General features: G+C 49.1%; 1 protein-coding gene across 1 annotated transcript in view; it reads left to right on the top strand.

The window, feature by feature from the left end:
• The window catches only part of LOC149358454 (protein Wnt-5b-like), a 74,027-nt gene extending 51,393 nt beyond the window's left edge, over positions 1–22,634 (top strand). The window contains exons 4-6 of the mRNA XM_089570524.1: positions 6,879–7,171; positions 18,039–18,300; positions 19,543–22,634. Coding sequence (XP_089426650.1) covers positions 6,879–7,171; positions 18,039–18,300; positions 19,543–19,739 — 752 coding nt within the window. The 3' untranslated portion in view covers positions 19,740–22,634. The remainder of the gene's footprint in view (positions 1–6,878; positions 7,172–18,038; positions 18,301–19,542) is intronic.
• The last annotated feature ends 4,679 nt before the right edge of the window (positions 22,635–27,313 follow it).

The following is a 27,313-nucleotide window of genomic DNA, read 5'->3' as shown; positions in this document are numbered from 1 at the left end:
TGAGATCAAGACTATGTGTTGAAATGTGCCTGCATTGTAACTATTGAGTGTGTTCCTGCAGCTTGAGACGGAGAGAGCATTTCAAAAGCGCGTGCGCTGCACTGTGCTCGAAAAGTGCCGAAAAAGAAAACGTAGACAAAGAAGGGCTCACGTAAGACACGGACAAGCTCTTTTCTTCTCTTCACCTTTTTATTTTCTTGGCTTGCGTGGTTAGGACTCAGTACGGCAAGGGACGAAATAAGAGGGAAGTCTCGTTGAAACGTGCATTGTTAACATGGCGTTTGTACTGCTGTAACCTGAGAGCTAGCAAACGTCTTGTGCGTGGCAGGCCTCTTTCATTTCGTCCAGGCTGAGCAATGCCAGACTTTCTCAGGGGGACGCCATGGGGTACTGGCATGTACTGATTTTCCAAACTTTACAGGCTATTGTATTTGTTTCTAGACTATGCAATGCGACTTGTACAACACTGATAAATATTCACAACTTTTGAGAGTAAGAACTTTCCTTTTCACTTCTACAGAGCACTAAAGTGATGGGGATACTGTCAGAACTTCTCAGTTGGCCGAACACGGTGGCCTAGGAGCATATCAAACATCAATGATTATTTTTTTGTTTTGTTTTGTATCGGGAAAACGTAGCGGTTTTTCAATAAACTTTATACGTAAGGAGGCTAAGGTAAAGCGAGTGAGACTACGGCAGAAAAACATCTCTCGAGGAAGCACTAATATCCATTGAAGCGAGTTTAGTCGCCATAATCATCATAATATTAATAATCATATTTTCCCGCGAATAACAAACAAACATGTAGGAAGCGATTTCAGGACAAGAGCCGCTAGGGGGGAAAAGGTGCGGATTTCAGGAGAACAAAAACTGAGAGTAATCAAACTCGTTTCATGGCTACAGAAAGAGGCCCAGTGACAGGGCACATGGAAAAGCAAAAACGTTTGGTTTAGTTTGGTTTATTGGTGTTTAACGTCCCGGAGCAACTCAGGCTATGAGGGACGCCGTAGTGGAGGGCTCCGGAAATTTCGACCACCTGGGGTTCTTTAACGTGCACTGACATCGCACAGCACACGGGCCTCTAGAATTTCGCCTGCATCGAAATTCGGCCGCCGCGGCCGGGATTGAACCCGCGTCTTTCGGGTCAGCAGCCGAGCGCCGTAACCACTGAGCCCCCGCGAAAAGCAAAAAGCAAAAAAGTAGCAGGCGCAGAAAAAAAAACAAAAGAGACGCAAGGGTTCCACGAAATAAACAGAGAGGAAGAGAGTCCGATTCCAAGCAGCAAAGTCCATGCCTCAGCACCGACTTGAGACAGGGACCCGGAGCTGGGTCGCACGTTGAAAGTTCTCTCTCTCCATTCCTATGTCTCGGTACACCTATAACTATTGCAGTGCTCTATTATGGCTGAAATGTGGTACGAAAGTCCACCAAGAGGTGATTGTTGCGCACATGAACTCCCTTTACGGCCTGGGGTAGTAAATAACGTTATAAAAAAGCACTAAGTACCAGGAATCTACAGTTAAAAGCAATGGGTTGGTAACTCGTCGTGTCATGCCTACTATATAAAAGTACTATCGATAGGAGAAAATTGGAGTCTGCACAAGTGCATATTCCCGCACCCTCTTTCCGTTTCTATATATAAATGATAGGGGAGGGTTCTACTTAGGTTTTCCGAAGGTTTTCATTTCATTTTTCTCCTTGCGCATGATAGCCTTAGCCGCTTATGCGTCATTTAACCCAACACTCATTTTTCTCCTTCGACCATGAACACCGCAATAGTGAATGGGTGTTAATATCGATATTTGTGGCGTAGGATGTACATGTGCACTGAATGTAGAGGCTACATGCAACCAAGAGCCCCTATGCCTTATAGACATTCTATGAAATAAACAAAAATTTAATAAAGACGCCCAAATTTTATCTTTAAATCCCTTGAGACAAACGTAATGTAAGATGTGAGCGGCACAAGACGAAAATTAATTTCATAAAACCAGAAAAACTGAGCAACGCTCTATACTTTCGCGCCGGAAAGCGAGAAAAAAAAAAAGGTGACCGTGATATAACGAACGGAGAGAGCCAAATCACAGAATAGAAACGGGAATGGAATTGGAAACATTCCATTCATGCCGACTGGCTTTCTACCTATACACGAGGGCCATCTTTGCCTCTAAGCTATAACAGGAAGTTCTACGGGCCTCTGTGAACAGGTACTCAAACTTTAATAAGCGCAACGATTTTGAGAACACCGACAGAGAAGTGGAGTCCTGAGGGGTGTTGTCAGAGCACTGAAGTTGTACGCCTGTGCAGCTGTTATGTATACTCTGCGGTGGTGAAACATAAGGATTGCTTGTGAAACATTGTAACTTCTTGAAAATTTCTCGTCCTTCACTCCACACAGAACCGCTCAAGCACTATAAATTCCACTCCTGTACACATCAAAAAGCGCAGTTTTTATTGAAATAAACTATTATAACATACACATGCACAGCACACATACACATAAAGAGTAGAAGCAACGATAGTCACTCGTGAGGAAAACGGGAAGTAGGCATAGTTTAAATTTTTAAATACGCAAAAGAGCTCTGAAGTATATAAAAACAAATAATTCAATAGAGCGGAAAGCTCTCGGCGAATTTAGCTATAGGTGAACTGATGCGGTGTTTGAAAAACCAGCGCAATCATTACGTGCATTTCCCTTCTCTTTTCCTGTCTGTGTTACGTTTGATCAAGTACCTCGACGCTCTCTGCGTGCTCCGTCCGAGCGTCATGCGTGGACAGGGAGGACAAGGACAGTCTCTCGGCGTGCACGACGAAGTCGGTCCGACCGGCGGAGTCAGCGGCGGAATGTGGACGTGGGAAGAAGCCTCGGTCGTGTCCGGCGAGATGCATGCTCTCCCCCACCCTCTTTCCCCGATACAGAGGCTTCGTGATCGATGCGGTCGGGTGCCCACAGCGAGGCTGGACCGCTCACGCCTCGGAGGCGCCGAGCGGCGGCCGCGGGACACGCCGCTTAATCACGGGCCCGCCGCCGTCACTGCTGCCGGCGCGTTGTAGTATACATGCCCCCGCCATCGCCTATGCTGCTGCTGCTACTCCCGCTCTTTTTCTGGCTCTGTGAGCCCGTACTGGCCTCCCCGGCGAGCCATTGTGAAGCATCTCCCTTCCCAGTACCCGCCGCTTTTCATGTTAGTACTTTATTTAATAAGTGTCTGGCCAGCAGGAACACGGGTCCCCCGCGCGAGATGCAAACCTGCCGGCATTCGGGCGCGGACAACGTCTCTGTCAGATGTGGCGCATTGGAAAGGAGGAGGTCGCGTCGCTGGGACGCCCCCTGGGATTCAATTTTCATACTTTTTTTAGGGGAAAAACCCGGCTGTACACGTCTGCTGGCCCTTCAGTGCTATCCCGTAGAATAATTTAGAGGTTCTTGGGCCCAATCAAGATGTTCCTAGCAGCTTTATAGCCCTTGAACCTCTTCAGGATGTGTCCTTTTCTCTGGCAAAATAAAGTGAATTGAATTGAACTGAATTTGTCCAAGGGAAAGCTTTTTGAGGGGAACCCAAGCTCACCGCTGTCTTCTCAATGCGTAAAGCTGCAGCGACAGTTGAAGGGAAAACAACGGAAACGAGAATCTACTCAAAACTTTTAGATTAGCGTTCGAAAACATGACCAACATATTTTACTGCGCGAGAAGATGACTGCGTTTCAGAGAAAATTTCTAATGAAATCCCAATTTCTTCCCCCCTTTACACGCTCCACGAAACGTCGCTGCTGTCATTTTACTGCGTTTAGTGGAAGTATTTCCCAAAACGCAGTTTCCAAACAACGAGGTAACGCTGACCATCTCATGCAAAAGCGAAAAGGCTGAAGCTAAATGCAAAACTACCTGCTAGCGAAGATTTACCGCATCCCATTGCATAATTGCCTGTCAGTGCTTTCGTTTCCTCCTTTTTTTAAGATGTCATCGCTCAGGCAAATTAGACAAAACGGCGAACATACTCCGGCCAATCAAAGCGAAAGAAAACGAAATCGCTTTTCCCGTAGACCGCGTGGGCCTTTGTTATGATGTTCAATATACAGGGCCACTGTTAGCCGTAAAATTTAGTCTTAAAAGAGTTTGTGCCTGTGTAGCTTAGGCTTGAGCTTCTCAAGTTGCTGCGCACGGCAGCTTCACGCAGGCCAGCTCGGCGGTATACAAGCGACCCCAGTGATGCTTGGTATTCTCGTTATCACAAGAGTACTCTCCGCACTGCTTCTCTATTTCGACGATACTTCCTTTCCTCGTCGGAATAGTCTTGAACGTGCAAGCGAAGAGCCAATCCCGGCTTGGCGCAGTTTTAAGATTTATATAGGGGCGTTGCTGTATCCTTTTGCTTTTAAGCAATTTACGGAATTACCCGCGCTCTGTTTTCTATTGAAATGACATTGCAATAGCGGGACACAAATCTATGAATCTGTAGTTGAACTGAGTGCTCTCTTTAGCGTTCCGTTGAACAAAATGCTCTGCGTATGTCCCTGTGTATGTGCCCGCCACCGCACCCTTGAAGAGTTGCTCATTACGCCCTTGTCGGCTGGAGAACTGTGCTCTCTTCGGTGCTGTCGCTTACAATGAACAAATAGGGCCTACCGTATATGAGTATTACCATAGTATTACGAATGCAAGGCGAACAAAATCGTCCATTATCTATGTCCACTACCTTTCGAACATTTAGATGCTTAGCTATTCAGAGGAACGCAGCCGGTTCGTCGTAGTCTGGAACACGCAGAAAAGAAAGCTCCAGGAGAAACGATACGCTCCACTGGTCTAAGTGCCGGCGGCATACTCTTCTCCCCAAGAGACAGCTGAACGCGCGCTCTCCGGCGCACACGACTGAGCGTATATTCCGGCCACATATTCGGATGTCGCAATAGACCGCCCTCCCGTCGTCGGTGTTTATACTGTGTATACAAAAAAAGGCCCGTGCTTTCCTCGTGCTGGCGCACCGCGGGTCGTGCGTGCGTATTTATACGCCTGCACCCAGAGCAAGGACGAGCTGCCATCCGCTGCCGCTTGCGAAGGGTTCTTCGTCAAGCTCCGCGGGGATTAGGCGGCGACGTCCATGCGCCGGGCCCAAGCAGTGGGAGCCGCCGCAGCGCGAGAACGGGCCGGCATCCACGGTTGACTTCTCGCGCCGCCGCGAGTGTTCGCGTGTAATCCGACGTCACGAGCGGTTGGCCACGCCGGTTTGCCAGCTCCAAGGGCAGACACTGCATCGCAGGCGCGCCTTTCCACCTGGACGGCGCATCCGTGCGGAGCGGATCACGATGTGCATCGGCTGTCCTTTTCGATTGGCGAGCAGGGAAAGCGTGCGAGAAGGGATGGAGGGGGAGAAACGACTGGCCTGCCCCCCCCCCCCCCCCCCCCCCCCCCCCCCCTCCGCCCCTCCCTGTACCTTCTATTCGCACCCTCCTTTCGCTCTCCACCACATGAGGTCTCTCGGCCCCGTGGGCAATCACGAGTTCATCGATGGCAATCACCGTGGCGTAGCTGGAGGGACAGAAACTTCTTAATGAATTCTGCGAAGCTTTCCTGGCTAGAGTTTGCCATGCTAACTCGGGAGACCAGGATGAAACAACAGGAGCATGAACCCACTCGCATGCATAGGAACTCATGCAAACGAACACGCATGCTCTAGGTTATTTGCAAGGTCTAGTCCGTTCTGAATGTTCTGGACTAAATCACTAGGGGCGTTCTGCGTGGACGCGACAATAAGGGTGTACTTTGCTTGCAACAAAAAGCCTTCTACACACATCTGGGAATTTCTTTAAATTTACCGACACTGAAGTGCCCAGTGTCCAGAAAGCGACTACTCCCGTGCACTCATGTGTTCCTACCTTAGTGACACGGAGGCCACGCAACATGCGTTCAAGTAGGGATAAGAAGGTACAGGCGCGATCACCATTAAAGGAGACACTCGTCTCAAGATAAGAAAGAACAAATGTCTTTTCACATCCCTATAGAACTCGAAAAGGCCATTCAACACTTTAGGGAGCGCACCAGATGAGGAATACCAATCGCTCTGCTGCATTTCGCACACCTTTCATCGCTTTCACACGTCTAGTTCTGTCCTCAACGTCTTTCCAGCCTGCGATCACTGTGATAGCAAAGGCGCGCAAACGTCCTGCCATTTTCCTTGCCGTTTCTTACCGATCCTTCCGTGCTGTGTTGATATGTTCATTTTTTTTTGCGATGATACATGTTCATATACGGTTTTTCGGGGGTTGAGGCCCCGTCCCTGCATGATGTGACGTCATCAAGTGACGCGACGATCCACTAGAAGATGGTGAACGTGGAAATAGTGCGCGCTTTGAGTCGCAGCACTAACACCAACGACCAGCTATGAACCGTTGACGAGGCGCTTGCTCTAAACATTTCTGCTTGGTCGTGGGGATAAAACAATTGTAAAAGGAGGGCATCTGAGTGCGTGTATTCTTGCGTGGGGAAGAAACCCGTCGTTGTGCCATTCTTCGCAAGATGAGAAAGAACGTTGCGATGTTGTTTTTTTTTTTTTTCTCTAACAGTGTATACACTCTCGAAATCAAGAGGAAGAAATGGGCTTGGGCAGGGCATCTAATGCGAAGGCAGGATAACCGCTGGTCCTTAAGGGTAACGGAGTGTATTCCAAGAGAAGGCAAGCGTAGCAGGGGGCGGCAGAAAGTTAGGTGGGCAGATGAGATTAAGAAGTTTGCGGGGATACGTTGGCTGCAGCTGGCAAAGGACAGGGTTAATTGGAGAGACATGGGAGAGGCCTTTGCCCTGCAGTGGGCGTGGTCAGGCTGATGATGATGATGACTGTCTCAAGATCTCTCAATCTCGCTACTTCCTTTCATCTGCGCAGCGAGCCGCGAGGCGGCGTTCGCGCACGCCGTGGCGGCTGCCGGCGTGGTGCACGCTGTGTCCCGGGCCTGCCGAGACGGCCAGCTGGGCAGCTGCGGCTGCTCGAGCGAGCTACGGCCCGACAACCTGCACCGCGACTGGATCTGGGGCGGCTGCGGCGACAACGTGGCCTACGGCTACCGCTTCACCGAGGGCTTCGTGGACGTTCGCGAGCGAGAGCAGAACCATCCACGAGGATCCCTCTCCCAGGGCCGCAAACTCATGAACCTGCACAACAACGAGGCCGGACGCAGGGTGCGTATACGATGCTCTGAATAGAGAGATATATACACTCTCCGGTGCTGATGTAGGTGCGAATGATGAAGGATGGGGTACGGCACAAGCGCAATACCCACAGACGCAGGCTGAAGTTTCTCCTCTTGGGTAAAGACTAGTTCTGCGTCCTTCTCATGTCTTCGAGCAAAAATGGCAGTGGCTTCGTCATCTGGAAAGCAAACACAGAGCTCTCCTGAGGTCTAACAGTATCTTCCAGGCTGAGACACGAGTCGGCATGTAGTTTCATAGCCCCGTAGAAATCATGAACTGCCATGATGATCAAGCAGAGGATTTACCCAAGGTCTCTCGCATACAGCGTGTCCTCGAACTCCTCAATTCGTCACTTCAATAAACAGATATAAGCCGGATTGAAGCGTACACGGTGCAAACACGATCACAACTGCTAGGCGGCCCTGCCTATGCGAGTCAGGTTCGCTGTAGGGGGTGTTTGGCAATGGATAAGGGATGACGTCGTCTTTTCTATTTTGGTGGTTCACTTGGTCCCTATAGCTAGGGGAAAAGTGTGTCAAGGCATAAAAGCTCGACAAAGCAAAGGATTAGCGAGCAGAGCACAAGCACTCGTCCTTAATTTGTGTTTCTCGTTTTGTCCGCGAACCCCTGAAAACTAGGTCTGCTGCACTTACCATAACACGCAGGCAGTCATCAAAAGTATCACACTTTCGCAATCAGCGAACTGTTGCCAACCGTAAGCGAAGCACTGGGGGTAAAATAGCCTTCGGCAGTAATCCGAAAGCGTCGGTAAATATTGGAATAAATCAATCAGGAGTAATGTAATGGAGATTTAATGAACTTGCTTTCATATAATTTTTTTAGAAATTTCAGGACTTGCGATGCTTCAATATGACTGCGCCATCAAAAACACCACAGAAGTAACTTTGCGTCGCAATCATCTTCGGCTCGCAATACGCAACTCTTTTCAGGTGTGAAGCCAATATGCTACTATCACCTATAAGAATGTGCTTAGAACGCATACGGTGATAGCCTATGAGCGCAGTTATGCACATTCTCGGCGTCTCCAAGCTGCTAGGTAGTGTGTAAAACTTCGAATTATGAAAGATATTGATCACGTCTTTTTATTCGTACCGCAACTCCATGTGTCGTACAGTTCCTTCTTCATTTTAGTTTCTGGTCAATCCTCAAGGAGGGCGTTAAGTTCGTCTTCTCGTATGTGTGTAAGAGAAGAATATAACGGCTTATCGGCGATGGCATGTCCATAGGTAAGGCAAGACCCGTCTTAAGCTGCGTACAAGCCAGGTGGCTTCGATGTAGGGGAGCAAAGTGTGCGAGTATCAAACTTGCTTTTGAGTATATACACTTGGTCGGAGAGGCCGTGCCGGTCTCGTCGAAGGTGCTACAGAGTGAACGGTTAGTGCCGAGAGAGGGGGACGGCAAAATGTATACAGAAGCAACACTTAGCGCGCTTTCACGGTTTGCAGCCGGCCCCGCTTAAGAGAAGTGTGCGGCGTATATATAACCAAGTCTCGAGCCGACGACGTCTGCCGTTGTATGTGTGTGTACAGGCGGAGACAGAGCCATCAATCAGCCAAGCCGGATCGGCCAATCAACGTCGACCCAGAGGCGACAAAGAAGGCGTTTAAACGCCTCTGCGGCGTGAATCTTCGCGAGTTGGAAAAGAAACAAAGAAAGAGGAAGGCCCTGGGGCGCTCCTCGTGGATGCATGCATGCATACTATGCATACGGGAGAGGGATCTGCTCTCTCTCTCCTCTCCTCCCATACGCCGAGAGCAGGTGACAGACCGAAGGGTATACGAGGTCTTCTAGTCCAGGAGCTCGGCCGTGCACCGTTTCTTCTTTACTGCAAATGCCTGGTGAGTTCAACGACTTCCACTGAGGCCGCCTCGACGTTACTTCGCGCTCTCGCTTGCACGGCGGCTGGCGCTTGAGAGAGAGAGAGGGGGAAGAGAGAGAGAGACTGCGAGGCAGGGCCTGAAGCGAGAGGATTGCCGCGGGACACGCGGCGCCGTCCGTGATTCATAGTGGGACAAAAATGACGCTTCGAAGGCATGCGTTAGCTCTCCCCCCCTCCACCCACCCGTCCGCTTCGCCTTACTCCACGCCGGTGCTCCGAAGTGGCTCTGTTTTCAGCTCTTTTACTTATTTCCTCTCAACTCCAGCGGTGGTGTATATGTGTGTGTATATATATAACCCTGTGGCCCGCATATCTGCATAACAACGCCTGCGGCCTAGCCTGTCCTGGAGACATTGAGGTTTCTTTCTGCTTTTATTTTAGCCCCTTCTTTTTCTCTGCAGTTTTCCGCTGTCGGCATTTCTAGTCGCGTCGGCTAGACACTCTCCTTCGGCGACGACAGTGTGTAAAACTGAAATACGACGATCTCCGCCTTGTCGTGGATTTGTATTAGATGGATATACGGACGGGCCTCATGAATACGCGGCCATTGTCGTAATGGGCTGACCTGTACGGATGTTTCGGGCCGCGGTTTGGAGAGACCGCCGAGGTCTGAGAATGTCTATAGCGCGAGGCCTCGAACTTCGCGTCCTTTCACTCGTTGGTGGTGATGTTAACGAATGGCTTCCGCGAGCGTTAAGGAGTAGGGCCCGGCACTCGTTGACACTTCCTTCCTGAGAAAGGACGAGATTGCTGCTTTTGCGACGGAACCCGGAACCGGAAGTGGTGTGCCCCTCCCGAGATCGGCGCTCTGTTTTGTTGTTTTTTTTTCAATTTTTTTGCAACTCATTTTTTGCTGCTTCGCTGTGCATGCACTTAAGATAAAAAAAAAATTGTTTCGTTGCCTTATGTTAAAGGAACCCCCTCCCCCACCCCCCCCAAAAAATAAATAAAAATAAAAAGGCGGAATAAATAACAAGCAGAAATGTCTTCCGAAAGTTTTAGATCATCCTGGACGGAGAAATTGGCGGCTTGAACGGTACTTTCCTGCGAAACGGCGAACCGTGATATCATTGGCGGGCAGGTGATCGCGGTCTCCGGAAGTGTTGATGTCACTTAGCTTTACGGAGGGCTTACAATGACGCCCATAAAGGCCGGAAGAGCTCACTAATGTGACTGTCGCTGTGGAGAAAAAAAGGAAAAGATAAAGACACCTGCATACTTTCTCGAAGTCACAGTGAACGACTTAGATCCGCGTGCATGGCGTTTGTTCGTTATGTGGTCATTTCCAACACTGTTGTCTTTAGCCTGTAAATGTTCTTTTAGAGGCTCCGCAATTTCCTCCAACTACGCTAGTTTCTCAATATACAAACGGGTTCATCCCCACAATGTACAAGGCCGTCTCTCATTGGCAATAAAATACTCAATTCAATAAAACGAGAACGATAATGTCGGAATGCTTTACGGAAGGCACAACTGCATTCAGCATAAATTTGATGAATGCATATTATCAAAACACATTCTTCTTGATTAGTGATTGAACGGCCGTGATGGCTCGGTGGTTAAGGCTTTCGGCCGCTGATTCCAAGACCACGGGACTGAATCCTGATCGACCGCGGCAGCTGCATTTCAGTGGAGGGGAAATGCGAGAATGATTGTGCAGTGCAAGCGCACCTGAAATATCCCAAGTGGTCGAAATTACTCAGATACGTTCTACAACAGCGCATCACATATGCTGCTTGCAGCTTCGGGACGCTAAACCATGCATGTCATATGCAGCATAGCGTACTTTGTTTTTAGTGCGCAAACAATTACCGTGGCCATTCCTCGCAACTAGCCGTTGTGCGTTTGCTTGTCTGAAGTCTGGCCTCACAGTGAAACCAAGTATAACCAAGTGGGACCAGAGGTAAGCAAGTATGACCAGTGGCAACCTGGGGTGGTATCCGGTGGTAACCATATGGTGGTAACTACGCGGTAACAAGGGGTGGTAGCTGGTGGTGGTGGTACTGGTTGCGAGAGGTTGCTTGGGAAAAGCAGCCTGGATCTCACAATCCCCACCTGATGGCAGCACGTGCCATCTCAGGATAGCGGCGCATCGCTCAACCGCTGCACCACTGCGTCAGGAGTGAGTGGTATGAGGACTCCGAGCGACCTGTGAATTTAAAGTAGAGAATGATAACTTCCGCATATATGGTCATTAACCATATATTAACCGCCACAACCAGAAGTGTCGGGTAGTCGGCGTGTACTGCTGCTGCTTTGTAGGGGACGAGGACTTGTCAAGCTGCTATCGCAGCTTTTTGCCTCGCCTCCCCCATCTTTGATGGAAAATAAATGGAATAAAAAAAAAACCATTAACGCCATCCCGTCATACCATTCCGAGCTTGGTTCGATTTTGCCGATCTTTGAAGTCAGCTTGACCTTGAAAAGCGAGCCGCGAACTGAAACCTATGTGCTAGCGTACCTAATTTGCATTTGGCCTCACCACGCTCAATTGGTCGCCATTTTTTAACTGCTTTACACTGATTTATGTTCTTGAACCTATCATAGGGTCAAGTACCGGAATAAGTAATAATTGCATACAATTAAAACGTGTATTATCAAATAATTTATAATTACGGTACCCGTGCATTTGCTTCATATCATTTGTGTAAGTTTGTGCCACACTTTTTTACTTGTTTTTTTTTTAGATAAACACTTTCAGTTTACTACAACCTAGCTTTCGTTTAATTTATTCAGAAACATCCGCTTCTGATTCCGCCAGGTAGCTTGCCTGCTTAACACTCCACCCTAGTTCATCAGGCTGCGCTGCCAGCGTCTTCTCTATAACCGTCGTATCCCAGCACTTCGCTCTCACGTAGAGAAAGGCACGCCCACATTGCTCGGAAATCACCACCGCCGATGCGATGGCGGCGTGATCACCTCTCGCAAATCGTTTTCGTCTTCTGCCATTTATCCTTTTTTTTCTGCCTTTTTTTCCCCCACCTTCCTGCTTGTATATTCCACACTCGAGCACGGAAATCTCGACAGACGTGCAGATCTGTATAAAGTGGACCTCTCCTGACCGACCCCACTCATCTATATACATACTCGAGCACACACCAACGATGCCAATTGCACTCTTCCAAACTCACTGGCCGTCACGAACCCCTCCAGCAAACGCTGCCTCGTTCGCACGGGCGCGCATTTGCATAGCGTCGAGCACGCACTAACGCACGCACTTCGAATGTATCACGAAAAAACGCAGCATCGAGGAAGTACCAGCACATTGGAGAGCGGGCGCTCTAGACAAGTCGCCCTTGGGGCCTCTTATATGCATATACGTATTTCCGCCCTATAAAAACGAAGGGACGGGACAAAGAAAGAAAGAAGAAACAAAAAAGCGAGGGCACTCTGGCGCATGTCGGGTCCTCCACACGGGCACGCCGAGCACACGGCTCAGAAGGCCCTCGATCCGTGCTTGGCACGCTAATGAACCGTTGTCAGCGGGCCGTCGTGTATAGCAGGGGCCCGGCTCGGACGGAGCGCGACTCCGAGCTGCGGGAGCGACGGGCGTTGTTGCTCAGGTGAAAGGGCCCGACCGACCGGCTTTGCCGTCGCGTAACCCCTCGATACGCGGGGCTGACCAGGCGTGCTGGATGCGGGTGGGGTTCCCGAAACACGTGATGCAACCGAGAAGATCGGAGGCGCTCAGTCGTGCGCTCAGCCATCCCTCTATCTCGGGGCGCGCTGAGTGGCAGGCGGCGGCGGTAAGAGCCGCTGCTGTACGCTGCCGAGACGCGCGGAAGGGTACCTCACTATTTCTTCTTCATGACTTCTTGTGTTGTGACTCGGTTGTGCCTTAGTCTTCGGCCGTTGCTACTTCTTTTGTGTTGCTACTTCTTTTGTGTTGAGTGCTCACACTATCAGTACGGAGAACAGTGAAGGCAAATGTCCACCGTCGAAAAGTGCGCATTGAGCGCGGCAGTTTTGTCATTACTGTGTGACGTTATTAGATTAGTTATGGTAAGCGCTGCGTGCGATGGCCTCTTTTGTGCACAACTCGGCAAACACAATCGCGAAATACAATCGCTCTCATTCTCGTCTGGATAACCTTGAAAGATTACGCCATCAAGAATTGATTGCTCGGGAATTACAGCCATGCAGGCAGCGATAAAAAGGAACACATTTGCGCAAAGTGTTGACGAAGCAAACTTCGCGTCAGCCAGGCTGCCTCGGCAGCAATGCAGTAAGCCTGGATTCTCTGTCATTTCAACTTAATGCCGTCGGACATGGAAGGTCGTGTACTACTGGGAAGTAATGAAACATGAACAAGAGAACTTACAAGCTCCTCAGGAGCAAATACAAGTGAGGTTGATTAACACTTCTAAAGGACAAGCTTGACATTTCCGAAAGAACTTTAGCCTGCACTAATATTACCCCCACCCACCTGTGATCACATCATTTTCCTCTTCATGTTTCAACTGTATTGTTTTCCTTTCATTTTTTGCTGATAGTATAGTCTGCGGAAGTAACAGATGACCACATCCTCTGTGTGGCGATTACTTGCATGGCCGAGATTAACGTTTGGTGAGCTCAACTTGCTTAACGCAGTCAGCAAAGAAACGTTTCCACGCAGCAGTGCTTCGTTAATAAAAGAGCCGCATCGCAGATCGGAAGTCTTCGCGCAGTAGCTGAGCCGAAAAGTAGGAAAGTCCTGAAATGTTTTTTTGTCGCACCTTTGTGTCACGCCTACATACGCTATTTTATATGTTGGCAGGCCATCGCTGCTGACAGTAGGTGCTATAGGATGGCGCCTGTAGTCAGGATGATATAGTTCAATGCAAAATCCGTCACGGTCGCAGCCAAACAAAAAAAAATCCCTACAAATGCGACCGACAGCGTTTTTCCTTTTTTTTCAGTTAATTATAGGCCCATACAGGTTAAGAAGAAAGCGGCTTTAACCCGTCAAAGGACCCCTTTCCAGCCAATGGCGTCGGCTGGTTCTCACGAACATGAACATGACAATGCAGGGAGTTGCCCAACCAATGCAGGGAGGTGACTATCTCCGACAATGCAGGCAGGGTACTGTCCCCTTTCATCTGCCGCTCCCTGCATTGCCACTCTAGCACGTTCATGAGAATCGGCTGATGCCTTTGGCTGGAATGGCCTGGGTCCTTCGAAGCACGAAAAGCCGCTTTTTTCTTGACTTGTATTCGACTATAGTTTGTAAAGGAATATGCGCGGGATATGTCAGATTGAAGTTTTATCGTGATGCTCACTGTTACGAAATCGCCACACTTCTGTCACTTCGTGCGAACGTATCGTTCATGAAGTTCGTACAGAAACAACAATTGTGTGGAAGGTAGCGAAAAACTAAAAAAAAAAGTCCTATCACGGCACATTTTGTTCATGCAGAGATCAACATCAAGTGGTATCTTCCCCAGCGCACCATACCCGTTCCCTCTATCTTGCATGTACTAAATTTTAGGTATTGTTTGTCGATTCCAAACTAACGGGAGCGTCAGAGCGGCTCGTTCCGCATACACAGAAAGGAGGCCCCAATACACGTAATGTTGCTGCTGTTGTTCAATGCTACTTTATTGTATAAGTGAATTCCATCATAAATTAAACGCAAATATATGTACAAACCGAGCATATCTGTCGTCAGAAAGGTTTGTTTAGTTTTTACCCGCCCTTGCATCGAAGATACTTCGGCACTGCTTCCTTTTGCGAATCAAAAACGATTTCTCAGTTAACAGACATTTCGCAACACACACAACTACGCACGCTTGCTCTGCCGTAGTTCGCGGGCTGTTTCTCTGACCCCGCACCCTCCTCAATGCAACGCTCCGATGTTAGTCGGCGATAATCGACTGCCCCGTTTGCGTTCCGCCGCCATCCATCACGTGCGCCGCGCGGCGGCGGAGGGCGGCGACGCACGCAGAAGCGCCTCGGCTGCCGTGAGGTGAAGCGTCCGGCGAAGAGGCGCCGTAAATGGACTCGTCGGGAGCACGCCATTACGGCAGGTCCGCGCGCCGTGCTCCGCTCCCGATGGGCTCTGCACGAACTGGCGAACGAACAATGCTCAGCGTGTGTGTACGGCCGATCTGTCACGTGGACAGGTGTCTTCTAGCGCCTCTTTGTCGGCTTTTTTTCGCGCGCCCCGTTTAACAAAGGGAGAAGACACGTACGGGATGTGCTGCTCTTGATGGCTTCCCCCTGCGAAGCTGAAGAAGCGGCGAATATGATGTCATTCTCCGTCGAGGTTGAACGCTTGCGTTTGCATGGGTGTCTCTTTTTGCGAGAATGAGAGAGGCCTGTAATAAATCGTAGATGTTGACAAATCCGTACAAATTACGATGTACAACTACGCAGCCTACAATAAAAGAAGATTCCTGAGTGAAACTCCTGTCACGATAGCTCCTGACTCAGGTGCTTGTTTCAAGAGCTTCGATATAGCATCTGGGCGCACCTTCTATTACATATATGCGTTCCCTGACGCTGCCATTATGGTATGATTAAGGTCCTAAGTTTTCCGTGATTGCTTGAAGAAATCACGGGCTTCAGATTTGTTTTATGAGGGTTTAACGTCAAAAAGTGATTCAGAATATCAGGGACGCCGTAGTGAAGGGCTCCCGAAATTTCGACCACCTGGAGTTCTTTAACGTGCACTGGCATCGTACAGTACACGGGCCTCTAGAATTTCGCCTCCATCGAAATTCGAGCACCGAGGCCGGGATCGAGCCTGCGTCTTTTCGGTCAGCAGACGAGCGCCATGACCATTGAGTCATCGCGGCGTCACGGACTTCAGTCTTTTTTCGCTCAAATGTGTGTTAGGAGCCACAATTTTTGATGAGATTCTCTTTGTGGTCACCGGGATGAATCATAGATTGATGGGAATGCCGTTGAATTTTGTTTAAAGGCAAAATCTGGTAACAAAAGAAGTTCTGCTAATACATTCACATAGTTGCTCCCTTTCCATTCAAGCAAGCTACAACAGCACGTCAAGAGCTACGACTACGGCAAGAACGCGCCCGCATGTTTCTATCGGATTAGTCACGATGCTGGCGGTTGTTGAAAGCAGTACTCCTGTTTCTGCACGAATATGGCGCGAGTTAATGGTTTAAGTCATGTGCTTCAGAACGCATCTCGCGTTATACATGAAACCCAGAACAAAGGCAGCGCGATTCATTTCTGCCCTTTGAGGTAGCAGCAGCTCGCTCGCTCACTAGGCTTGTCAGTTGTGCAGAAAAGCCAACTTCTTGATGACCTTGGCTCATCGAGGCGAAGCGCGCGGCATGCACTGGCGAGAAAGAGTTGCCTCAAATGTAGGATCAAAACAGCGCGGGCCGCTGAAAAAGAACAGAAGGCATTGAAACAGCTTCAGTAGTAGGGACGCTGAAAAAGGGCTGACGGGCACAAAACTGTGCAGAACGAAAGCCGAAGTAGCGAGGCAAGAATGGGCGGCACAGCGGCCACTGCAGCGATAGAGGAGGCCCACGGAATATTGCATATATTGGTTCTATTAATACCATATCGTTAGAGTTGTTGACACACCAGAATCCCGCCGATGTCCAAGACGAGATTACCTAATTGGGCGAGAGTGGTCACGTGGCCTCGTGACGTTATCACAACCTGGCCACCGGAGTGTGAGCAAACTTCCCACCGTAGCAGGCGGCAGGCAAATTAATGATTGGTCGAGGGAGGTCATGTGACCTTATGAAGTCATCATAACCTGCTCACCGGGCTAGAACACTGCTGCGTAGGGACTGTTACTGCAGACAGCAGTTCGAATACGGCGGTAACAGAAGCTGCGACAAATGTGAAACCTAATGCAATCGCTCCACTCTTACGGTGACTGAAGCGTCCCCATAGTTTTTAAGGCGAAAGCCTTTAATAACCCGCCGCGGTGGCTCAGTGGTTAAGGCGCTCGTCTACCGAGCCGCATTACCCGGGTTCGAACCCGACCGCGGCGGCCGCGTTTCGATGGAGGCGGAACGCAAGAGGCGCCCATGTGCTGTGCGATGTCAGTGCACGTTAAAGATCCCCAGGTGGTCGAAATTATTCCGGAGACCTTCACTACGGCACCTCCTTCTCTCTCTTCTTTCACTCCCACCTTCCTCCCTTCCCTTACGGCGCGGTTCAGGTGTCCGCCGAGATATGTGAGACAGATACTGAGCCATTTCCTTTCCTCAAAAACCAACCAACCATTTTAAAGCCTTTAATGGTTCATGCTCGCAGTGTCCGTCCGTGCGCTAAAATCGTGCCAACTGTGGCCTCTCCTCCGCGCAGTAGCGCAACCTCCTCCCTTCCTTAGCAGTCGACGCGCCGGTGGGGGGGGGGGGGGGGGGGCGCAGCCGCGCACAGCAACCGTGACGTCACACAGTAGCGGTAGAACGAGCGCGCGCGCGTCCGCGGTGGCAGCTGCACCGCCGCTCCTTCGCCAGACGTCTCTTTGCAGTCGAGTGAGTGAGACGCATAGCTCCGAAGCGGCCCAGTGATTCCGCGCTAAGCGGTTCGGGGAAGCGGCAGTGGGTTGACCACAAGGGTTTCGCCAAGCACACTTTAGAATTTCCCAAGTGTCTTCGGTAATTTTGTCAGTACGCGGAATTTAAAATTTTCCACCACAGAAAATCGATGGCCTTGGGTGTGGTAATCCGTCTGTTCAATTAAGGCTAGAAAGTAGCAGAACAACTTTACTATTCGCAAGTGTGAGGACCGGAATCACGGGATGTTTGGAATAAAGTTCATAGTGGCTATCCTGCAGACTGTAGGACTATAGAAACTGGAAATCTCCGCCAATAGCTGGGCCTGTCGACGGCGCTATTGTTGCTGTTGAGCTCTATCGGGCGTCATTGGGCGCTATTGACGCTAGCTATGCCTTTTAGCCTATTTTGAATCCTATCCAACTCGAGGTGGCCTGGTGACGCTCACGTGAGGCTCACGGTTCCCCGCTCTCTCTCCCACCGGTGCCAGGCGGTGATCCGGAAGATGCGGCTCACGTGCAAGTGCCACGGCGTGTCCGGCTCGTGCTCGCTGGTGACCTGCTGGAAGCAGCTGGCCCCCTTCCGCGAGGTGGGCGACCACCTCAAGGACAAGTACGACAGCGCCACCGAGGTCAAGCTCAACCGGCGCGGAAAGCTGCAGGTGCGCCACCGGCGCTTCAACGTGCCCACGCTCGAGGACCTCGTCTACCTGCACGAGTCGCCCGACTACTGCGTCTACAACGAGACGCTCGGTGAGAACTCCCCCATTAAGAGACGGAGGAAGGAAAATGGACGTGGACTATCGCTATTATACTGCATATGAATCTCATTACATTCATTAACCCAATAAGGAAATCTGCGTGTCATGTATCTTGAGATTCCCTTGTCTATTACCTTTATTTGGTACACGCCTTGATGTGCTTTAGAAAAAAAAAAGAATCTCGACAAAAATCGACTATTTCAACTCTCACTACGATGCAGTTAAACCTCGTTGTAACGAAGTTGAAGGGGCCTGGCGATTACTTCGTTGTAGCCGGAGCTTCTTATAGCCCGTGTTGACCGAGCTTGCAAGATGAATCGTCATACCTTCGCTATATCTATTATTTGATTATGAACTGGTTCTGTATAAGGAGGTTCGACAAATTTTTACCTCATACCTCCTACCTGGGAAATTTTTGTTCAGTACTCAAACAAGCTTAATAATCATTTTTCAGAAGCAGCAAGCACATTTATCTTCTGAGAGGAACCTGAGAACCAGCAGAAACCAAGCCTAACCAAAAGGGTGCCTTTGTTCGATCTGTTATATTAAGGTTTATTTCAATTTGTGGTTGAGCTTCGCAGCGAATATAAGTTGTGCTGGGGTGAACTATAGGTAGTTGTGCTCTCTTTGGACGTAGTTGTGGGCTACGACGAGAATAGTACATGCGATTGTATGATAAAAATTATTCACTGTGCTCTCGTGCACGAAATCCATTCTGAAAGTGTTTTTTTTTTTAATTTATTTCCAATCATAGTCGTACCAACTGAAGAATTTGTTGCAGCAGACTAATTACTGTTACATTTTTACCTCTTCAACTTTTTTCTAAATATTTTACCCCGCGTAATGAGCGCACCTTCCTCAAATTTTGCGACATTTTTTGGGGGGGAAAAAGTGAATTCATTAGTCGAGTAAATACGGTATTAAGGACAAGAGGCACAGTAAGTAGGCAAAGGTTATTCTGCAATAAGAAACGCAATTTCTAACTGCTGTTTAACTATCATCCATACATGGATGACAGGCTTGACCGAGATAACACATCCATGACTGACGAAAAAAAGAAAACGACAGGTTTAGCAACAACAGAAAAAAAAATGACAACTGCAGCAACATCAATAACTAGGGCTACTCCTTTATTTCGCCGCTTCAGTTTTATCTAGCAGTGTTACACTTGCTTTCTACAGCACGCGTAATGCTGCAGTTTTTGACTCCAAAGGAAAAAATTATGTTTACGCAGGGTCCCTGGGCACCGTTGGGCGGCGCTGCAACAAGACCTCGTCGTTCACGGACGGCTGCGGGCTCATGTGCTGCGGCCGAGGCTACAACAGCCACAAGCTGAAGCTGCGCGAGCGCTGCAAGTGCAAGTTCCACTGGTGCTGCTACGTCGAGTGCAAGACGTGCGTCAGCGTCATCGACGCGCAGACCTGCAAATAGAGGCCCACCCTCAGCGACTCTCCCGTGGTTTCGCGCCAACAAAGCTGAACTCGTGCCGAACAACGTGACAGCTTCCGTGTGCTTCTCGAAAAGGAGTACAAGGTCAACAAACAACACCGGCACATAGAGACCAAAGTGGCGTGCCTGAGAATCTTCTTGGGGTTGTGCTGATGCTCCTTTGATTCAGCGGAAGGACTGCCTCATTCACGGCAAAAACAAACGAAGCCAAGGCAATGGGTCACAAACTGATCATACCTGTGTCAACACAGGCTATACTTGTGACCACTAGCACGAGCTAGGATTTCTCACGAGAAGTGATTGGTGCCGGTGAACTGGCTCATATCTGACTTTGCACCAGCGGATTACGACGTCGACAAGTACTGAGGTGGCGAACTCAATGCACCGCGATGCGATATTATTGCATGCATGTCGTAGTTGTGAAGTTATCCCTGTCCTGTGTCCGTCTGCCCAACTGCAGCCTATCGACGGAGCGTGTACGAAGCTCGCAAAGAAGAAAGGAAGCAACCGTTAGTAGATGTCCTAGTACCATTTCCGTTTTTTTTTTTTCGAGATAGGCAAGTCTTCTAGGATGCCTTGTTCAAGATTATGACGTCACGTAAATGCTTCGGCTGACATACTGTCACGTGCATCTATTCAGTGCGCTCGTGTCAGAAATCGACGTGCTTTTGTTTATCATTGTTGAAAACATAATGTGCATCACCTGGTTTTTATCTCGCATATTATTTATTCGTTTCTACGCTTTTTCTCATGCTATACTCTTTGTGGTCACAGCCGCGAGCTGTCGTTCTGTGCTTTTGAATTAATGTGCTCCGTGTGCAGCCAGCTATTTTGTATAGGCACGTGTTTGAAAAACACTTCATTTATTCCTAAATGTATTTGCTTATTGCACAGGAGAATGGACAGTCGTCTGACTGATTTGCACTTTGGTAGTTTCTAGAGAATGATAGCTGCAGGGGAAAATCCATCTCTTTAGCGTATTAGCATTCGCCAGAAATAAAAATATACAGGCGGCCTGCTAGTCAGTATGAATAGCTGTTGCCACTGACATGTGCCGAAGTTCGTAGACAGCGGCTGGCAGCCAGAATTACACTTGAGGCTTCATGACTGTAGCGGAATTACAAAGAGGGCTCTAAGTTGAACAATTTAAACAAAGGTGGACACGGGCTCAAAGCTGAGTGACCGTTTGATTACTCTTTGGGTAATCTAAGTGACGTGGCCTTGATTCGCAAACGGACTAGCTTCTAAATAGCACGCTTGAGTATTTCAAAAGTCGCTTGTTTCTTAGGCCGAAGTGTGTTCGCGCGGTGTCATGTCTTTAGGGCACAAGATAGCTGAAGCAACAAACAAAAAAAAAATGGAAAGAATTCCCAGAGACTGTTTCCCTTACCCTGCTGGTCAGGTCAGTAGCGGTAGTTGTAATATCCCCAGTTCTTATGTGTCGAATTTCTGGGCAGAAACTTGCCGCACTTGTTTAGCTCACCGGCCGCAAGCTCTGGCAACCTAACTTTCATCTGAGCTTGACCGATACCTCCAGACCATTGACACCGTGCCGGTGAGACAACATACAACCAACGTTTCTCAGAACTTAGGTGTTGTCATCTTTTGGTACATCCTCCCCCACGGTTATGCCTGTTGGCGATATGGGTGAATAACTAAATATGACCCCAACAGACCACCGTACCAAGCACCCTGGCCCTGTATCGAAGTTTCTAGACTGACTGGATCGATCGCTGAACGTTGCACCTCCGAGCACAGCGGTGACATGTCACGCAGAACACCTCCTTGTTCTCACAAGGTTGACGTTGAAGTCATCGGCGAAGGCCCGGGCAAGCGGAACATTGTCGGGACACATTGCGCAGACGTTGTGGTGCAGTAACTTCTTAACATCGAACAAAGAGGAATAAATGCGAACAGGCGCCATAACGTTCACCATGAAAGCTCCTGACGACATAGGGTTTTCTGCGTGGCATATCTCAGGTACTGGAGTAAGAGTGTGGAGAAGACGGGAAGGAGGAGGAGTAGGGTGCGTCCATAAACGGCGAATCCGACCGTCCTGTGCTTGGATTGTTTGGCGGCGAGGGTACGTATACTTGTTGCGAGCACACGTCGACTGGAAAACGCCATGGATTCATAAAGCTGAGAACCGAGTTCGCTGGTGACGTTGCACGTGCCTATAGTTTCGTGTTGAACTGACGCCATCATGAAAGCGGCTGAAAACTCCCTATACCAGCTTCCATTGCAAAAGAAGGTGCACTCAGTCTTCGTGAAAAGAATGTACGCATGGGAGCATCTTGTGATCTTTATATGAACTCATTAAGGTGACATTCTTGTGTATGAAAACATGCAATTTTACAATGGACTGTGTACTCAAAGCTTGACCTGTCAGTGGGCGATAACTGCTTGTAGTTGCACACAGAGACACTAAAATTAAATAAAACGCACCCTTAATCTTCCCTCTATTCAGGATTGATTTCATTACTAGAATAAATTTCTTCGTTGTAAGGACCCACACACCCTCACGATTTGTAGCGAATGCAGTTCAGTTTTAGAAACCGTTACCCATGAATCCGTTGCAGTATATGCCTGCACGATGCAATTCCCAAAGAGAAGCATAGCCGCCAGTCTTAGAATTTAATGCAGTATCTTAGTGGCTGTGCTGGTTGCTTGCACGCATTGAACTCGGTTTCGTGAGGCGTCATGCATACGTGGACAAGCGCATGCTGAACAATGGCCAGGCCACGAAACGAACGCTTCCACATCCCTGACCGCGATTTTCCCAGCCACAAGGCTTCCTTTTTATCTCGTGTACATTGCCTATGGAATGATTTGCGCTATACTGTATTTTGTAAATAAAGTTCATGTGGATATATACGACACCGTGCTCATCTCTTGGGTAGCATTTTCTTTCTTCTGTTCCTGTAAAATGCAGGGGCATTTATTTGTGTCCTGAAGGTCTTGAACCTACTGGCCTACCATATCTTCCCACAGCACCAATCCCCCCATGTCCGTAGGTGTGTGTCACATGTGAAACACTCCTCTCTTTAGGTGATGCACATGTTAGTCAAAAGCATGTGCGGTAGAACCTCGGCGTAACTTATGCTGATATTACGAATTATTGGCTATATCGAAGTCTTCCTAAATATTTTTGAATGAATGAATGACTTGAAAGGGGATGGACCTCAGATGGAAAGCTACAAGTATACATATTGTAGAAGAAGGACGTCGGGCTAAAATAGTCAGCTCACGAGCAGCGAAACGACACTTCTTCAAGTTGAGCTGCAGACCGGCATTCGCAAGACATGTCAAGACCTGCTTCAGGCGAGAGAGGTGGGTCGCAAAATCCGGCGAGAACACCACGATGTCGTCAAGGTAACACAGGCACGTCTTCCACTTCAGTTCACGCAGAATAGTGTCCATCATACGCTCGAATGTAGCAGGAGCATTACACAGACCGAAAGGCATGACGGTAAATTCAAAGAGGTCATCGGGGGTGACAAATGCGGTTTTAGGGCGATCTTCCGCAGCCATGGGTACCTGCCAGTAACCGGAGCGTAAATCGAGCGAAGAAAAGAGTTCAGCGCCTTGTAAACAGTCCAATGCATCATCTATACGAGGTAGAGGGTACACATCTTTCCGCGTGATTTTATTTAGGCGACGGTAGTCAACGAAGAAGCGAATAGAACCGTCTTTCTTCCTCACCAGGACTACAGGAGAGGCCCACGGACTGCTAGAAGGCTCGATCACGCCATTCTGAAGCATAGTATCAACTTGGTCTTCAATAACTCGGCGCTCGGTGGCAGAGACACGATAGGGGCGCTGACGCAGAGGAGCATGAGAACCGGTGTCAATGTGGTGGGCAACAGTTGATGTGCGGCTCAAAGCAGGCTGATGAAAGTCGAATGAAGAACGGAACTGATGAAGCAGTGCGACAAGTTCAGTGCGTTGAGGACCAGGAAGATTGGCGTCGATGGAGCGGAGGAAAACGTCAGGAGACGACTGGTCCGGCGCAAGAACAGGTGGTGTGAGTGCAGCCAAGTCACCAGGCTGCGAAGCGGTGGTTGCGTCAGCGGTGAGAATGGAATCAATGAGCTGTACGGTGCCGAGGCATTCGCCACGACGCAGGGAGACGGGAAAGGAGAACGGATTAGAAATCCAGAGCGCGGTGAGGCCAGCTGATATAGAAAGTACGGCATAAGGCAGGGGAAGACTTTTGCGGTTTAGAAAGATGGGCGAGGGTGTGAAAAGGACATCGGTACTGTGGGGAAAATCACAAGCGGTGGGCACAAGGACGAAAGAGCACGCAGGGAGGTCAATATCTTCGGCAACGACGACTTTCGGAGAAGGAACGTTCGGCAACGGTACGTCAAGCGCAAAAAACTCCAGTTCGGCACGAGCACAGTTGATCACCGCATTATTTCGCGACAGAAAATCCCAGCCCAAGATAAGATCATGAGAGCATGAAGGCAAAACGACGAACTCTATTGCGTACACAACTTCCTGAATGACGACTCGTGCTGTGCACACCGCTATAGGGTTGACAGGCTGGGCACTTGCCGTGCAAAGTGAGAACTGAAATAGGTGTCGTTACTTTGCGCAATGAACGACAAAGACTTGCAACCATGGCAGAAACAGCAGCGCCGGTGTCGACCAGAGCCAGTACTATAACGCCCTCAACAGAAACTTCAAGTAGATTCGCGGGAGATACGTGAGGCCTTTGACAGTTCGCTCGTTGCGCAGTTCTCGCCTCAGGAACTGCGGCAATCAGTTTTCCTCTTGCGCAAGATTGGGACGCCGTCGCAGAGGAGATAGGGAGCGGCGACGCGGCGAGGTTGAGCGGCGAGGAGAAAAGGAGCCACGGTCATTCGCGACGGAACTTGCAGATGGATCGGCGGCTGCGTACTGATTTCGGGGCGGCTGCCAGGTAGCTGACATTCGGCGCGGTACAAAATCGTCGTGGGCGCGATTTCTGCAGTACCGGGCAACATGGCCAGCAAACCCACAGGAATAACAGATGGGACGGTTGTGACTTGTTCGCCATGGATTGCGGCGCTGCGGAGGAGGTGGAATAAAAGGCTGTGGCGCCGGAAGAAATTCCTGTACAGGTCCTGGAGGCGTAGCGTAGACCAAAGGGTAGCTAGCTGGCCGTGGTCTGGCAGCGACGGCAGCGTACGTCAGCGGTGCGACAGGAGCGGGCGTCATTGGTGAAGCGGCAGGGACGTCGGCGTATGCGAGGGGCTCAAAGGCTGGTGCGGGCTGAGGCATGGGAGCTGGTGGAGCGACAGAGGGAAGGGCCTCTGCCACGCGGTCCGCAATGACCTGTCGAAGGGGCGCCAAATTTTGGGACAGCTCGCAGTTCGTCGGAAGTAAAGATATCTGGCGAGCAACTTCCTCCCGGATGAAGTCTTTGAGCTGCTGCAGCAACGTGGAGCTCCCAGATGTAGAGGAGAGACCAGAAAGTGGTTCCACAGGCCCGGAAGGTGGTGGAGTGATGAGGCGCTGCTTGCGCAACTCATCGTAGCTCTGGCAAAGGTTGACAACTTGGGAAACAGTAGTCAAATCCCGGGACGTTAACATTTGAAAGGCGTCATGTTCGATGCCCTTCAGGATGTGCTTGATCTTGTCTTTTTCGGACATCTGTGCGTTGATGCGACTGCAGAGGTGGACCACATCTTCAATATAACTTGTGAATGTTTCGCCGAGCCGCTGTGATCGATCGTGCAGGCGTTGTTCGGCGCGGAGCTTGCGTACTGCGGGACGACCAAACACGGTGATAAGGTTAGCCTTGAATGTGTCCCATGTCGTGATATCGAGTTCGTGGTTACGATACCACAAGTTGGCAACTCCGGTCAAATAAAAGATGACATTTGTTAGCTTAGTGACGTCGTCCCACTTATTGTAGGAACTCACTCGCTCGTATGAAGCAAGCCAGTCATCGCAGTCTGTGTCGTCGGTGCCGTTAAAGAGCGCAGGGTCGCGCTGGCGTAAGGAGCCAGAGCAGACAACCGGCTGGGGCATCGGGGCGGCCGGTGGGTTTTCGTCCTCAGCCATACGAGCTCGTCTTGCCATACGTGAGGTAAGGAGATCAGGCAGCACCTCCACCAAATGTAGAAGAAGGACATGGGGGACGGCGTCGAGGTCGGCGATGGAGCGGGGCGACCAAGACCAACACAATCAGCGCGATGGCAATCCCACAACCGCTTCTTCTTCATCGGCGTCCAGCGAAGGGGTCCATCTTCTTCACAATATAAGTAAGTATACAGTACAAATAAATTCAATTCAATATATAGCTTCAAAGTGTCTGTGACCCAGTATGGAAGCAACGCAAATAATAAGGTGGCGTACATGGTAGCTCGCAAAGAAGACAAACAATTTACAAGGCAACAAATATATATCAAAAGAAAACATACAGAAAAAACAACGATATTGGAGTACCGTCAAACACGAGTAGACCAACACTCAGAGCTGCTCAGTTCTACTAACAAAATGTAAATTTAATGCCTTGAGAGGTAAAAACATCATTATCATCATTATGTCTTGAGGTAAATTTGTTCAACAAATGAGGCAAAGAGAACTGTAGCGCCTGTCTTTCATAATTTGTTCGTATGCGTGGCAGAACCCATTTATCAGGGCATCGAGTGAAGGCATATTTCTCTTGGTTTTAATTTAGCGAATGGCATTAGAAAAGCAGCTGTTGTGGGGAGAAAAGAGCCTGGGATAATATACTAGCCGATGTTCAAAGATGACATTTATTTATTTATTTATTTTTATTTATTCATACTGTTAACCCTCTGTATGAGGGTCATTACAGGGAGGGAAACATATACAGATACAAGTGCAATTCTCTTCGCTAAAAAGCACTCAAATACACAGAATTACAGATTTGCACAACAATCTTCCAGGAACGTGTTCACACCTATCACAAATTTGTCTACATCTGGTCCACAACGTCACTTGGTAGTTGATTCCAAATTTCTACAGCATCGGGAAAAAAGGAGTAGCGATAGACATCAGTACGTGTAATAATAGGCTGTAATACCTTACTGTGATTTTTCCATGGGAAACGCTTCAGGGGAGGTGTAAAATAGTGTTGTTTATTAACTTTGACTTTATCATTCATTATCAGAAAAAAAAGTTTCAATTTCTGCTTTGTTCTTCTTATTTCTAGTGATTCTAACTGACACTGTTTTAGCATTGCTGTGACTGAATCAGTGCGGCGGTATTTAGAGCATATAAAACGTGCTGACATCCTTTGCAATCTTTCAAGTTTTCGTTTTAAACCCTTTTGATGAGGACTCCACATTGCACTTGCGTAATCTATGATTGGCCGCACGAACGTCTTGTACGCAATCAATTTAATTTCTCTAGTCGCATTCGGCAACTTCCTCCTCAGGAAACAGAGCTTCTGGAGCTTCCTTGTTACTTGCATGTAATTAGATTTTTGGTAGTTTATTTCCATACCCCATTTCAGGCACCACGAGTTTAACGACTGAAGACACCTATTTATGTTCATCTGATCTTCCGGGGAAGCTACAGGAGAGTAAATTAAACAATCA

This window comes from Amblyomma mixtum, chromosome 2 (assembly GCF_055824585.1).
Source record: "Amblyomma mixtum isolate Tamu chromosome 2, ASM5582458v1, whole genome shotgun sequence".
NCBI lineage: Eukaryota > Metazoa > Arthropoda > Arachnida > Ixodida > Ixodidae > Amblyomma > Amblyomma mixtum.
The sequence above is the reverse complement of the archived record's forward strand: the minus strand, read 5'-3'. Positions and strand labels throughout refer to the sequence as shown.